At 40.9% G+C, this 15,681-nt stretch overlaps 1 protein-coding gene across 15 annotated transcripts in view; it reads right to left on the bottom strand.

Moving 5' to 3' along the window:
* Positions 1-15,681, bottom strand: part of ERC2 (ELKS/RAB6-interacting/CAST family member 2) — a 900,196-nt gene that overhangs the window by 431,272 nt on the left and 453,243 nt on the right. For all 15 annotated transcript variants that reach the window (XM_029052114.2, XM_039910367.1, XM_039910359.1 and 12 more), the window contains one exon: positions 801-968. In XM_029052114.2, the coding sequence (XP_028907947.1) occupies positions 801-968 (168 nt within the window). The remainder of the gene's footprint in view (positions 1-800; positions 969-15,681) is intronic.

The raw sequence follows: 15,681 nt of genomic DNA, 5'->3' as shown, positions 1-15,681 counted from the left end.
ACACCAAGTATATTTAAAAAAGCACAAATAACTCTTATCTTTAAGCCTCTGATAAGTCCTTAGGCATAGTAAAGCATTCTGCAAGATATTCATTAGCACATAATTCTGTACCCTGCTTATGCATAAAGAGAAGTGAAATTTTCAAGCACTTGCTTCTACAAGAAAATGTTTCTTGAAAAAGCAGCAATGCTTTCTGAAACGGGAATGATTTTCAAAGAGATGTCAGGTGCAGGCAAAGTATAAGTTTTGGACTTTAGCAGTGAAGGATCGCCACTCCAAGTTTTCATGTATAAGGAATGCATTTAAACAAATTTAAGGCACACCAGAAAACAACTGTGCAATTCTCACACATACAAAAATAAATAAGGAAGAATTAACTGTGACTTGACTTGATTATATCATGCTGATGTAAGATATACAAGCCTGTTTTTCATCCTTTTGCACATTATTTTGTCAGACTAACTTTCCTCAGAATGTGTTTTGCAGCTCTGTGTGTCACCCCCATGTTATAATTTTGCAAAAGAACAATTTTGCCCAGGTTGATTGACATGCAATAAAAATGAAAATTCCTCTCCATGAGAAAGGCTAAAAAAAGACCCCCTAACTCCTTTGGTGAATAGAAAAATAGAGCCAAGGAGAGAACAATCTTTCCATTCTCAAATTCTTCAAAACAATTTTCATTTCTCCATATGTTCTGGCAGTCCATAAAAAAGGATGAAACTTCATTGGCTCAGTTACATTGATCCAATTCCCTCTGTTAATTGCTCCCAAAATATGTGGGTGTCCTGGAAGTGCCTTACCTTTTTCTGAAGTACATTGATTTTTCTTTCTTTTACTTCTAACATGTCTTTCATATCTCGGATCTCTCCAGCCAGCGTGCCTTTCTCTTCCGTGAGGTCCTGCAGCTGTTTTGTTTTTTTATTGAGAAACGATTCTTTTTCTTCCAAGCGTAATCTCAGTGCATCGACCTGTAATTAGAGAATTGAGGAAATAGTGTGGTTTTTCAAAGAAAAGTGCTAGACAATAGATTTCAAATATAAATGATACACTTAAGATAATAACGAGCTTTACCACCCGAACACTCATTACTTACGTGAACCTAAATACAGCACACTTCATCACTCCACAATTAGGAAGGAAAGAAGGCATAACTTGCTTCCCAAGCACACTGTGCTTAAATTCAGCCAGAAAAGTCCAGGATTCTAATAGGCTCTCCCAGAGAAAAATTATAGAAATATAAAATTATCTGAGATTGGGACTGTCCTGACTAAATGGTCAGCTTACTTGATCTGACTCACAGTAGTTCTTCCTTGTCTTAAATTCTTGAACTTCCCATTCTTGAACTATGTGATCCAATAATACTTTAAGTCCCCCCACTTTCTGGGGGTCACCAAACAGATGTTTCAGAATGCTGGGGCACTTTTGTACCACTCTTCCCTCAGTCCTTCAAAAACACAGAGAGGTAAAGGAAATGTATACAAGCGTGGGTTGTGACTCTGATGTCTTTGTAGTTAAAAAGAATACATTAAGTGTGATACCATATCTTCAAAATATTTAATATGGAAGCATTAAATGTTCTGCAATAGTATAATATATGTTCACATGATGTGTAACACTGGGTGAACCTAATAACCAGGTCTTTTCACCAATAACCAGGCACCTATAAAATAACACCACCAGAACCAGCTTCTGGAAATATTATTTGAATAAGAATGAATCACAATGGTGGAGAAAGGGTTGGTGTTCAATGTGGGCAGGGATTGTCTTTATCTGTTGCCAAACTGTACATTCCAAGCGCTTAGTACAGTGCTCTGCACATAGTAAGCGCTCAATGAATACTATTGAATGAATGAAAGCAAAGGCATAAAGTCCAAACGAAAAAGATGCTATACAACATCAGCTTATGAACCATGCACTAGAGGCAATCTAAAATAATCAGCATAAATCTGGAAAGATCCAAAGAATGCCCCAGACTCATGTTAAATGTTCAAAGCAATGCAATACACATATCTACATATATTTTTCTTTTCTAGTTACAATGCAAGAATAGAAAATATGAAATGAGAAAACTTGCAAATTGTAGAAAAGAGAAATTCAGCCCCCAGGACAGTGATAAAATACCCATTATGCAAACAATGTGATTGAGAAAGATAATACTAATTATATTAGTATTTGTCAAGTGCTTTCTATGTTCCAAGCACTGTACTAAGCGCTGGAGTGGATACAAGCAAATCGGGTTGGACACAGTCCCTATCCCACGTGGGGCTCACAGTATCAATCCACATTTTATAAATGAGTCAACTGAGGGGCAGAAAAGTTAAGTAATGACAATAATTATGGTATCTGTTAAGTGTATACTATGTGCCAAGCACTGTACTAAGCGCTGGGGTAGATACAAAGTAATCAGGTTGCCCCACGTGGGGCTAACAGTCTTAATCCCCATTTTATAGATGAGGGAACTGAGGCACAGAGAAGTTAAGTGGCTTGCCCAAAGTCACAAAGCAGACAAGTGGCAGAGCCAGAATTAGAACCCATGACCTCTGACTCCTAAGCCCATGCTTTTGCCACTAGGATATGCTCCTTAAATGATTTGCCCAAGGTCCCACAGCAGATAAGTGGCAGAGTCAGGATTAGAACTCATGACCTTCTGACTCCTGGGCCTGTGCTCTTTCCACTAGACCACTCCGCTTCTCATAGGGGTGGAAATCACTTTTAGAACTCTGAAGTCTATCATATCTGTCTTCAGTAGGGTTTCATTTTAAACTTTTTCATTAGATTATAAAGATGTTTCATCACTGCCTAATGTTTTGCAATAGCATAGACTAATTTTTCTCATTGCAATCCTATAAATTGTAAACATTCTTAATGTTAATTTGCAAATGGACTGACTATGGAATGGAGAAATTTTAAGAGAATTATCCAAACATGAACACAATTAAATGAGAGAGCAAAGCCAGATTTAGAACTTCAAACCATCTGAGTCAACTTGGTTCATTTACAGGTCTAAAAAATAGGCTTCTTCCTATGGATTAACTAGGCAATAATTAATTCCAAAGAGCAAAACACTCAAAAAATGCAATTTACCCGTTAGCAGGCAAAAATAAAAATAAAAACACTGTATTTTCTAATTCAATTATTAAAAATGAAATAAAATACAAGTGTCTCCAAGATTATTTTCATGCAGAATATTATTCTGGATCTTTTTTTTTTGGCACTTGCTATGGGCCAGGTAATGTTCTAAGCAATGGGGTAGTAGATACAAGGTAATCAAACTGGACACAGTCCCTGTCCCACAAGGGGCTCTCAGTCTTAATCCGCATTTGACAGATGAGGGAACTGAGGAGCAGAGAAAGAAGTGACTTTCCCAAGGTCTCATAGCAGACATGTGGCAGATTCAAGATTAGAATCCAGGTCCTTCTGACTCCCATGTCTGTGCTCTAACCACTAGGCCATGCTACTTTTATGTAGCATGTCTCACTCCGGACATTTGCTGCCACCCTTCCCTGAATCAGAAGGCCTCACCACCACATCACCCACAAACACCTGGTCTCCATCCCAGTTAGAGGATGGCCATCTTGGACATATTATGTTTTGGGATTGCACCTCTTCAGTTCATGGGGCTTGGCCACCCCTGGATCTGGCAAAACAGCTTCCTCCCAGATATAATCTCTCAATGATCTCTGCCTCCTACCCTCCACCCTCCACCTCCAAGGTCGGGAGCTGAAGAATAACCCAGGTAATGACTATAATCCACTCATAAAGACACAGAGGCAAAAACAGTTGAGACCATGAAAATACTTGCCTTAGCTGTTTTCAATAAGAAAAGGCAATGATGCCAGTGGCAAGGGAAGAGTTCCGAATGCACGCCATATGACCACTCATATTTGGGAATTTATCTGCTACAGTCAGGAAAGAAATGCCCTTGGGTTGAAATGTATTTGAATTGTGCCCATCAATTCTTTTCTCTTTCTTTAGATTTTAGCTCAACCTCCTGGAAACTTTTTAAGTTCCTCAACTGTTACAACTGCTTTGACCTGAACTACATCCAACTTTTGACTAACATTATCCTGGTTTGCACTAAGAAAGTATGACATCATTTCATAAGTTAAATCTGAACTTACAGATGGTGTGAAAAGACAAGCTATCCTTCTGATTTATGGAAGTGTAGGGGCAGGCGGGAATGACATTATTTTTACTTTTGAACATTGTAGAATATATTGTCATGAAAAATATTAATTGCCAGTTACCTTCCATCAATTCCAAATTAGAAATAAATACATTCTATAAAACATTGCCTCTATCGATACCCTACCCATTTAACAGTCTACTGTAATTAAAAGAGTACCAAAATCTGGATCATATTTCAACATCAGGTGGACACATAAAACTATCTTTTTTGATATATAAACCCCTCTCTTGCATTTCACTCAACACCAATCTTTGACTCTCAGACTTTGTCAGTTAAGCTTTTAATAATCCGGGCAACATAAAAAGCATTATCACGTCCCATAAAAACATAAGAAAAACAGAATGTGTATACGCACCTCTCTCACAAAGTTTTAAGAGCAACAAAGATTTTAACTTTTTAATGGCTCAGTTTTCTTCAGAATCATCTTTTAAATGAATTCATTTTCTAAAGACAAGTTTGCCACCCATTGGCAATACTTTAATTCTAGAAAATAGTTTAAAAAGATAGGACTATGTCTGCAAAACTGTCAAAAATTGCAAAATTCACAGTGAAGTTTCATTATTCTTCTTCATGTCAGTACCTAATAATCATGTCCAGTGGTAATTATGGAATGTTTCTAGAAGTTCTTTACTTATAACTGTATTAGCTTTATGGTAAACTTTACATATCAATTTGGAACTAGTTTGAAATGTGTTGTCAATCAATTACATTTATTGAGTGCTTACTATGTGCAGAGCACTGTACTAAGCATTTGGGGAGAGTACAGTATAACAGAGTAGGTAGACATGTCCCCTGCTCACAACAAGCTTACACTCTAGAGGGGAGATAGACATCAATATAAATATATAAATTACAGATACGCATATAAGTGCTGTAGGGTTGAGGGAAGGGTTAATTAAAGGGTACACAGTCAAGTTCAAGGGTGACATAGAAGGGAGTGGGATTAGAGTAAATGTGAGCTTAGTCAGGGAAGGTCTCTTGGAAGAGATGTGCTTTTAATAAAGTTTGGAAGGTGGGGAGAATGATGAGGGAGGGTGTTCCAAGCCAGAGACAGGATGTGTGTGAAAGGTCAACAGCGAGACAGAAGAGACTGAGGCATAGTGAATAGGTTGGCATTAGAGGAGCAAAGTGTGCAGGCTGTTTTGTAGTAGGAAATCAGGGAGGTAAGGTAGGGGGTTATTGAATTGTTCGGGCCTGGGAATCAGAAGGACCTGGGTTCTAATTCTACGCTGGAGCCTCCTCCCCCTCCCATCCTTTAACTGTTGGAGTTCCTCAAGGGTCAGTTCTTGGCCCTCTTCTGTTCTCCATTTACACTCACTCCCTCGGTGAACTCATTCGCTCTCACGGCTTTGACTACCATCTCTACGCAGATGACACGCAGATCTACATCTCCGCCCCTGTCCTCTCCCCCTCCCTTCAGGCTCGCATCTCCTCCTGCCTCCGGGACGTCTCCACCTGGATGTCTGCCCGCCACCTAAAACTCAACATGAGCAAGACTGAGCTCCTCATCTTCCCTCCCAAGCCCGGTCCGCTCCCAGACTTCTCCATCACCGTGGATGGCACGACCATCCTTCCCGTCCCGCAGGCCCGCAATCTCGGTGTCATCCTTGACTCGTCCCTCTCGTTCACCCCACACATCCTATCCGTTACCAAGACCTGCCAGTTTCACCTCTACAATATCGCCAAGATCCGCCCTTTCCTCTCCACCCAAACGGCTACCTTACTATTACGGGCTCTCGTTATATCCCGGCTAGACTACTGTGTCAGCCTTCTCTTTGACCTCCCTTCCTCCTCTCTCGCCCCGCTCCGGTCTATTCTTCACTCCGCTGCCCGGCTCATCTTCCTGCAGAAACGATCTGGGCATGTCACTCCCCTTCTTAAACAACTCCAGTGGTTGCCTATCGACCTCCGCTCCAAACAAAAACTCCTCACTCTAGGCTTCAAGGCTCTCCATCACCTTGCCCCTTCCTACCTCTCCTCCCTTCTCTCTTTCTACCGCCCACCCCGCACGCTCCGCTCCTCTGCCGCCCACCTCCTCGCCGTCCCTCGGTCTCGCCTATCCCGCCGTCGACCCCTGGGTCACGTCCTCCCGCGGTCCTGGAACGCCCTCCCTCCTCACCTCCGCCAAACTGATTCTCTTTCCCTCTTCAAAACCTTACTTAAAAATCACCTCCTCCAAGAGGCCTCCCCAGACTGAGCTCCTCTTCCCCCTCTACTCCCTCTGCCATCCCCCCTTTACCTCTCCGCAGCTAAAGCCTCATTTTCCCCTTTTCCCTCTGCTCCTCCACCTCTCCCTTCCCATCCCCACAGCACTGTACCCGTCCGCTCAACTGTATATATTTTCGTTACCCTATTTATTTTGTTAATGAATTGTACATCGCCTTGATTCTATTTAGTTGCCATTGTTTTTACGAGATGTTCTTCCCCTTGACGCTGTTTAGTGCCATTGTTCTTGTCTGTCCGTCTCCCCCGATTAGACTGTCTGTCCGTCTCCCCCGATTAGACTGTAAGCCCGTCAAACGGCAGGGACTGTCTCTATCTGTTGCCGACTTGTTCATCCCAAGCGCTTAGTACAGTGCTCTGCACATAGTAAGCACTCAATAAATACTATTGAATGAATAATCCAAGTTTTATCATATCACTTGTTTGCTTTTTAACATTGGGAAAGTCACTTAACTTCTTTGTGCCTCAGTTACCTAATGTGTAAAATGGTGATTAATACTGTGAGCCCCACATGGGATATGGACTGTAAACAAACTGATTAGCTTGTATTTACCGCAACGCTTGCCACATAGTAAATGCTTAACAAATTCCATTAAAGAGAGAGAGAGAGAGAGAGAGAGAGAGAGAGGAGCATGTCAAGTCTAATGTTAAGGTCACAAGCTTTTCTGAGAGGGAGGATAGTCGTATCTACGGTATTGGGAAGTTAGGATTTGGGTGGGAAGGTAAGGAGGTTGTTTTACGACATTATGACTGATGTGGTGGTGGGACATCCAACTAGAGGTGTCCTGAAACAGGATGAAAAGCAAGAGGAAAGCGGTCAGGGCTGGAGGGGTAGATTTGGGAAGTGTCTGCATAGAGATGACAATTTAATCTGTGGAAGCAAATTAGTTCTCCAAAGAGGGGGTGTAGATGGAGAATACAAAGGGGCCCGGAACTAAGACTTGAGGGACTTGATTCCCACAGTAAGGAGATGGGAGGTAGAGGAGGAGCTGGAGAAAGACATTGAGAAGAAGTGTGAGAGAGCCAGATAGAGAGCTGAGATTGCATTGCTGTCCAAATTAAGACTTCCTGATGAAGGTAAACCCACAGACACAGGTGCTAAATATGCCTTATTCATGAGAGATCGTCTGTCATTGGAGCAAAGAATCAAAGTTTTAGTCTTATCAATTAGATTACTTGTTTCAAATTTGCCATTTTGCTATGCGGTGACTTTATTATCAATGAAAGCTTGGAATATATCAAGGATCTGGCTTCATATGGTACCATGAGCATTCTTCAGGAATCACTGATGTCACTGATTAGACCTAGAGTGCATCTGCATTGTCCTCTATTTGGTAAACAAAAGTTGTGTTAGACTTTATAAACTGGTGCTGAGCACATTTATAGAGAAACGTTGGTTACTGCTCTTTGATTTTGGGATCCCATGTGATCCAGCACTTAGAACAGGGCTTGGCAACATAATAAGTGCTAAGCAAATACCATTACTATTATTTTATTTTGTTTGAGCATTGCGCCAAAATGTACAGAATCTTTTTCCTCATTGATGTCCATCTTGGTGGGAACATATGCAGTGATAATTGCAGTATAGTGATTGTAATATAGAAGTTGGTGTACTGTCATTTGGTGCTCAGAATTTTTTGTGTATGTCTGTGGATAGCCTCTTCTCTGGTAAGAATAAAAAAGAACAGTATAATAAACCAAGGTGGCCCTTTGCAGCCTTTCTTCATTTGCTGCACAGTCATGGCCTAGTGAATATAGCATAGGCCTGGGAGTCAGAAGGTCATGGATTCTGTGTTCTGCCACTTGTCTTCTGAGTGATCTTGGGCAAGTCACTTCACTCCTATGTGTCTCAGTTACCTCATCTGTAAAATGGTGATTGAGATTGTGAGCCCCATGTGGGATAGGGACTGGCTCCAACCTGATTACCTTGTATCTATTCCAATGCTTAGAACAGTGCTTGGCACATAGTAAGTGCTTAACAAAAAAACATAATTATCCTTTGCATCATTATTTATTATTTTGCCATGGTGGCTTCAGTATGCCATTTCCCTAGGCTTTTCAGAAGTAGCAGTGGTCCCAGGTATGTGGATCCAGGAAGAAGAGGGGTTCCACTGATTACAACCCCAGCCATGCCCTGCCCTGTCTCTCTCTTGCTCGTTCCTGCCACTTGTTGCCTCCCCTTCCCCCACAGCGAACATCTGCTGTCTGTCCCTCGCAGCCAAGTTACCCACAAACACCTGCTCTCCAATCCACTAAAAGAAATATCTTTTGACCTGGAGTTCTTGACCATATTATATTTTAGGTGTGTGCTTCTTCAGTTCATAAGGCTTAGCTACTGCTGTTTTAGATTACACCTTCCTCCCAGATATAATCTTTCCATGGTCTAAGCCCCATCTTCCCAACCCCAAGAGTTGAGCAACCCAATGGCTTAATTTTTTCATTAAAGCACTTCTTCTATCCACCCTTTTTATGGTTACCATAGCCCGCTTTTGGAGAATCCTGGTGTCATTCACTCTTACTTGCTTCCCCTCATCCAAGTGGCAATCCCCTGAATTCCTAGTCATACCACCCTATCAGTTACTTGTGAAGTTATTATCTGTTTAATTTGTAGTTCATTTCCTACTTTTAGTTTTTTTCATCTTGTATCAATCTCTTTCTCTGTTAGCTATCGAATATTTGGCAATTCATCTTTGTCTCCCCAGTTAGATTGTAAACTCCTTGAGAACAGTGAATCTTACATGGGTTAAATGCTCCCAAGCACCTACTTCAGTGTTCCGCACATAGGCGGGTGCCCAATAAACATTGGTGACTTTCTACTAGGAATGATTCAACAGTCAACACTTGAATACACATCTTTCATTCAAACATTAATGAAATCATTCTGTTTAGTAACCTAAAAAATGGCAAAGTTCACAGATTTGAGAGTACACCTGCCAAATTCCTGTGCCTCAGCTCATGATGTACCATCTATTGTTCATTTTTCTCATTGCCCCGTCCAGTGAAGGTGTGAGATCAATCAATCATATTTACTGAGCACTCACTGTTTGCAGATCACTTACTAAGTGCTGGGGAGATTACCATACAACAGACTTGGTAGATGCATCATGACTAATGTTGCTTCTCACTGTACCTCTATCTCGTCTATCTCACTACCAACCTCTCGCCCACATCATGCCTTCTGCCTGAAACACCCTCTCTCCTCATATCCGTCAGACAATTACTGCCCGCCCCCTTCAAAGCCTTATTGAAGACATGTCCTCAGAGGAGGACAAAGTCCTCTTTTCCATTTATTCAACGCCCTCCTGTGTCGCCCTGACTTGCTCCCTTTATTCATCCCTGCTCCCAGCCCCACGGCACTCATGTACATATCTGTAATTTATTTATATTAATGTGTCTGTCTCCCCATCTAGACTGTGAGCATGTTGTAAGCAGGGATTTGGTTTGTTATACTGTACTGTCCCAAGCTCTTAGGACAGTATTCTTTACCCAATAAGTGCTCAATAAATACAACTGACTGACTGTGATGCTCTAAGTCCATCTGAGTTCCATTACCTCATTGTGTGCTATCCTGTCTTGTACCTTGGTGTAAGTGACATGATAGTAATGATAATATTAATAGCACCAACAATAATAATAATTCTGATGTTTGTTAAGTGCTTACTAAGTGCCAAACACTGTACTAAGTGCTGGGATAGAAATAAAACATTCCAGTCGGATACAGTCTCTGACCCCCCTGGAGCTCACAGTCTTAGGGGGAGGAAAAACAGATATTGCATCTTGAATCCCCATTTTACAGATGAGGAAACTGTGGCATAGATAACTTGAGTGACTTACTCAAGGTCACAGAGCAGGCAAGTGGCAGAGCCAAGATTAGAACCCAGACACTTTCAGGCCTGTGCTCTTTCCTCAAGGCCATGCGGCTTTTCACTTGTGCTTGTCACTTGATATTGCAGTAGATGATGTTCATGGGACTGCTACAGAACTCAAATTCTGCAATCAATCAATCAATCAATGGTATTTAATGAGCACTTACTGTGTTGAGATCACCGTACTAAGCTCTGGGGACAGAAGCAGTGTGGCTCAGTGGAAAGAGCACAGGCTTGGGAGTCAGAGGTCATGGGTTTGAATCTCAGCTCTGCTACTTGTCAGCTGTGTGACTGTGGGCAAGTCACTTAACTTCTCTGTGCCTCAGTTCCCTCATCTGTAAAATGGGGATTAAGACTGTGAGCCTCACGTGGGACAATCTGATTACCCTGTATCTACCCCAGCGCTTAGAACAGTGCTCTGCACATAGTAAGCATTTAACAAATACCAACATTATTATTATTATTATTACATTATAACAGAATTGGTAGACATGTTTCCTGCTCACAATGAGCTTACATCTAGAAAAGAATTTGTGCAATCTGCATTGGTGGTAGGTATAGGTCTCACACCCATGCAAGAAGTTAGTGCAATAATTTCTCTACATTTATCCTCATTTTACTCTGAACACTTAATAGCTTACATGATTTTATTTGCTATCTTCTTGTCTATCACTGCATCAGTACCAGAATGTAGCAGAATTTTGTAATGATATTCAATTCTTTGTCATCTATAAAACTCTTTGACTGTGGGAAAGGTTTCGTGCCTATCGGCTTGTACATAACCTTGGTTTTCTTTAGACTTATTGTCAGTCCATAAGCCCTGCTGATGATAAAGTTGTTCATAATTCTCTTTAAAATTTACAGTATAAAATTTACAAAATTTATAAAATTTACATTTGCTGAATACAGAGTACTGTACTAAGTGCTTGGAAGAGTACAGTAGAATTAGTAGACAATCTCTGACCTCAAGGAGCTTAAAATCAAGTGGTGGAAACATTAAAATAAATCACAGATGGGGGAAATAATAAAGTACAAAGACATGTACATAAGTGATGTACATATGATGTGGCATAACAGTGGAATGTCGGGAGACAGGAGTAAAAGATAGATCCGCCTGGTGTTCAACAATTAGAATTGGGGTCATTGTCCTTAAACAGAGGCTTTGGGAAGATCATGACACCAAGAAGAATAAACAAAAGCAGAGCTAGGTACTTTGGACAACAAATGGAGCACTGCACCTAGGGACAATCTTTCAATGAACATGATTTGGTCTTCTCAGTTACACTAGCACAAACCAATAAAATATCATCCTCAGTTACACCGTATTTGAACCCAAAAGACTGGTTTATGTATGCATATAAGTTTAACAAGAGAAGCAGCATGGCTCAGTGGAAACAGCCCGGGCTTTGGAGTCAGAGGTCATGGGTTCGAATCTCAGCTCTCCCACTGTCAGCTGTGTGACTGTGAGCAAGTCACCTGACTTCTCTGGGCCTCAATTCCCTCATCTGTAAAATGGGGATGAAGACTGTGAGCTTCACGTGGGACAACCTAATTGCCCTGTATCTCCCCCAGTGCTTAGAACAGTGCTCGGCACATAGTAAGCACTTAACAAATACCAACCTTATTATACCAACATAACTGGGAAGTAGCATGGCCTGGTCGATAAAGTACAGGCCTGGGCCTGCTGTGTGACCTTAGGCAAGTCACTTAACTTCTCTGTGCCTCAATTGCAAAATGGGGATTCAATTCCCGTTCTCCCTCCTACTAAGATGTGTCCATGTGGAACAAGGACTGTATCTGGGGTGATTAACTTGCATCTTCCCCAGCACTTAGAGCAGTGTTTAACACAAAGTACTTAAATACTTTGAAGAAACGAAACTTATCCTGTGATGAACTGGGATAATCCTAAACAGGGTGAACAAATGAAATGATTTAAAGGCACAGTGAAGCAAAATCTCAACAATTGTGTCAATGCATTTCATAGTTGGGTAACAGAAGCAGAAGACAAATCAACCTGCCATATGACAATTAGAAATGGTGTGATTATCTTGGAGCAGAAGCTTCAAGAAGTTGGTGAGACCATGAGGGAGAAATGATAATGATCTTAGGCACTGTGGCTAACAAACGCAACAGTCAGCATGAAAAATCTTTTCAGTAGGATGCTCTGGAATGGATTCCTGGCTCCACATTGTTTTGTAACCTATACCTACATCTCAATGTTGAAAATCTCATCCTCAAATATATTCAAAAGCAGGAACAACTTGGCTAGGCAGCAAAATACAATGAAATAAAGCAATGTTTCTTCTTGACTCTAAACCAAAAAACCCCTCAAAACCCAGGTGCTATATTTAATTTATTTCATGTCAACAAGCAAGTAGTCACGCTTGATTTGATTTGTTGCTAATCAATGAGAAACATTAGTTTACTCTGTCATTAATCATTTGGTAGTTAACTTCACCCTAATGCTTTTTTCTTTAAAAAGTAAATACCAACACAAGAAAATGAAAATCGTTCCAAGTTAGAATCTTTATTGTGGATCAGTCTTATACTTTTGGATCAACAGCTTAAGCTGTGCAAATGTCACTTAAACTTACTGAAAGTTTTAGTAATCCTGTATAAAGCCATGGTGCAATCTATATTACTCTAAAGCAAAGACTAATACTAGCAAAGACTAATACTTACAATCACTCTACAACAACTCACAAGTAAAACATCAAGAAGGCTATCACTTGAAATGTTTGACTAAATATGCTTCTTTTCTTTTCCTCTTTCCTCAATTTATATTTGGAATATCTCTACTCAGTGAGAGAGGCAAGTCTATATAATTCTAGACCACTAGATTGAGCTGAAAGGGATGAAAGTTCTGAAGCTTAAGTAATGTCCTATAAGACATCCCTAGGAAATTGAATCAGGTCAATCAATCAATCATATTTATTGAGCATTTACCTTATGAAGAACTGTACTAAGAACTGTACTAATTTACCACGTGAAGAACTTTACTAAGTTCTTCAGAGAATACAGTATAATTGAATTGGTGGATACGTTCCCAGCCCACAATGAACTTAGAGTCCCAAGGGGGAGATAAGCATTAATATAAATAAATGATGGAGATGTACTCAAGTAGTGTGGGGCTGTGGGAAGGGTGAATAAAGGGTGCAAATCCAAGTGCAAGGGTGATGCGGAAGGGAGTGGGAGAGGAAGAAAGGTGGACCTAGTTGGGGAAAACTCTTGGAGACGGTGTGCCTTCAATAAGGCTTTGAAGGTGGGGAGAGTGATAGTCAAAAAGTCAAAAATGGTACTGTTGCCAAGTGCAGAAAATGGGCAACTTATTCCACATGTCATCAGACCAATGTCCAATAGCCCTCTGAGATACTCCATCTCTTCTTCCATCCCCTCTCATAGATACTGAAAAGAACAATCTCTCTTAAAAACAAAGATTAAGGGCCTATTGCCTCTTGTTTTGGAATAGGTTAGAGGGTTCATGCTGACTCCTCACTTTGAATTAGTCTATTCATTCAATCATATTTATTAAGTGCTTACTGTGTGCAAACATTGTTCTAAGCTCTTGGGAAAGTACAATACAACAATAAACAGTGACATTCCCTGCCCACAACGAACTCACTGTCTAGAGGCATTTTTGACAGTTGTCCTAGTGTTGTTGACAATGAAAATGTCAATACAGAAAACACTACTACCTACAGTTTAACATATGCTGTTTAGTGTTCCAGGTAGCCAATCCCCACAGCTTCTATTACCTTACAAATAAGGTCATGTTCAAAAAACGTATGCACTCTCCTATCCTAGTTTAAACCAAAGATCTATTTGGTGATATTATTTATTCAATGTCTGATTGTGGCAGCCGTGAACGATGACACTCCGAGTTACTATTTGGCTCTGTTTAGTGACATACTACTCACTCCAAATGGGCAAAGGGTTAGAAAATGTGTCCTCAAAATAGGCTCATCAGAGGACGTGCCCAGGAACTTTGACACAAGAACAAATGGAAGACAAATGAAAGAAAAATGCATCCTCATCATAATTATCATACTAATAGCAGGACCATTTATTAAGTATTTATATATGCCAAGTACTGTGATAAGCACTGAGGTGGAAACAAAATAATCAGATCATGGAGCATAAGGGTATTATATGACAATAATAGCAATGACTGTTCACAAAGAATTGATGGCACTTATTGCAGGTGAACTGGTCAAATATTCAGCAGGCACCATGGTATTGAGAAAAACTAGACTACCTAATGGGAGACATCTCATATAGGAAAATGTTTGGTTGTTCCAGGTACATGTTAAGTTTGCCACTTGCTAATCTATGACTCCCTTGACAAGCAAAAGACTTCTGGGAAACCTCTGTGCTTCAGATTCTTCCAATTAAAACTTGGGTTTACGACCTGCTGCTTCCAGCCCCTCCTTTGACTGGTTCCCCTGGCAGGATTTGATTGGTGGACAAAATCTGCCTGCAGAGTCCTCCGTGCCGGTGATGCAATCCTCTCTGATTTTGAATATAGGAGGGGGATACATTGGGCACTAGGAACCCATCATATGTTGCTTCTCATAGCAGCAAGCACTCTGTTTCCCCAGTCTCCTGATGACCATGATGTAATCAATGGAGTTTGAGGTGGAAAGGAGAGAAGTGGTTTTCTTTCCCTTGCAAGTCTGGTAGAGTTGCAATACCTATTGAGGTCTGATAATTGCAAATAAGTGGGAGGGAAAGCAGAAAATATTATTTTCTGCTGCAGCTTTTATTCTGCTTTCTCATGAAAAACCTACGATTTGTTTCCTTGCTAGGATCAGGGTGAGGGGAGGGGGAGGTGAAGGGGGAAGACAAACAGTTAATAAACTGAACTCAAGTGGGAGGAGAAACAGAAAATATTATCTTCTCCTGATTTCCCACAAATCTCTGCAAAAAACCCACAGCTTTTTTCTTTGCTAGGAGAACAGTGGTGGGGAGGCATGCCTTTGGGACCTAGGAAAATTGGGGGTGAAAGGGAATCTTTGGAGGAATGGATGCCAGCCCCTCATTCCACCCAGGGGCCTGAGAAGATTTCTGGAAGCATTTCTCCTAACTGCTTGTGAATCCCCGTGAAAAACCCGAACCGGACCCTGAACCACCCTCTTCTTTCCCGTGTCCCACCCCCTCTTCACTAGGAAATGCTGAAACAAGTCTTAGTACACTTGAAAAAGGGAATAATCACTTTGTAAAGCTGCCTATAAAATGGTTTGCCAAACAGGCCTCTGTCCATAAAGTCAGATTGGCTTCATGGTACGGTGTACCTTCACTGGAAAAGACCTTCATTTTTCAAAAAGACATCACTTGGGTATTGGATTTGCAATCAGACATTCACCTTACACCTGATTTAAAAAACAAAACTGCTTTGGTACTATC

This window comes from Ornithorhynchus anatinus, chromosome X1 (assembly GCF_004115215.2).
Source record: "Ornithorhynchus anatinus isolate Pmale09 chromosome X1, mOrnAna1.pri.v4, whole genome shotgun sequence".
NCBI classification, from domain to species: domain Eukaryota; kingdom Metazoa; phylum Chordata; class Mammalia; order Monotremata; family Ornithorhynchidae; genus Ornithorhynchus; species Ornithorhynchus anatinus.
The sequence above is the reverse complement of the archived record's forward strand: the minus strand, read 5'-3'. Positions and strand labels throughout refer to the sequence as shown.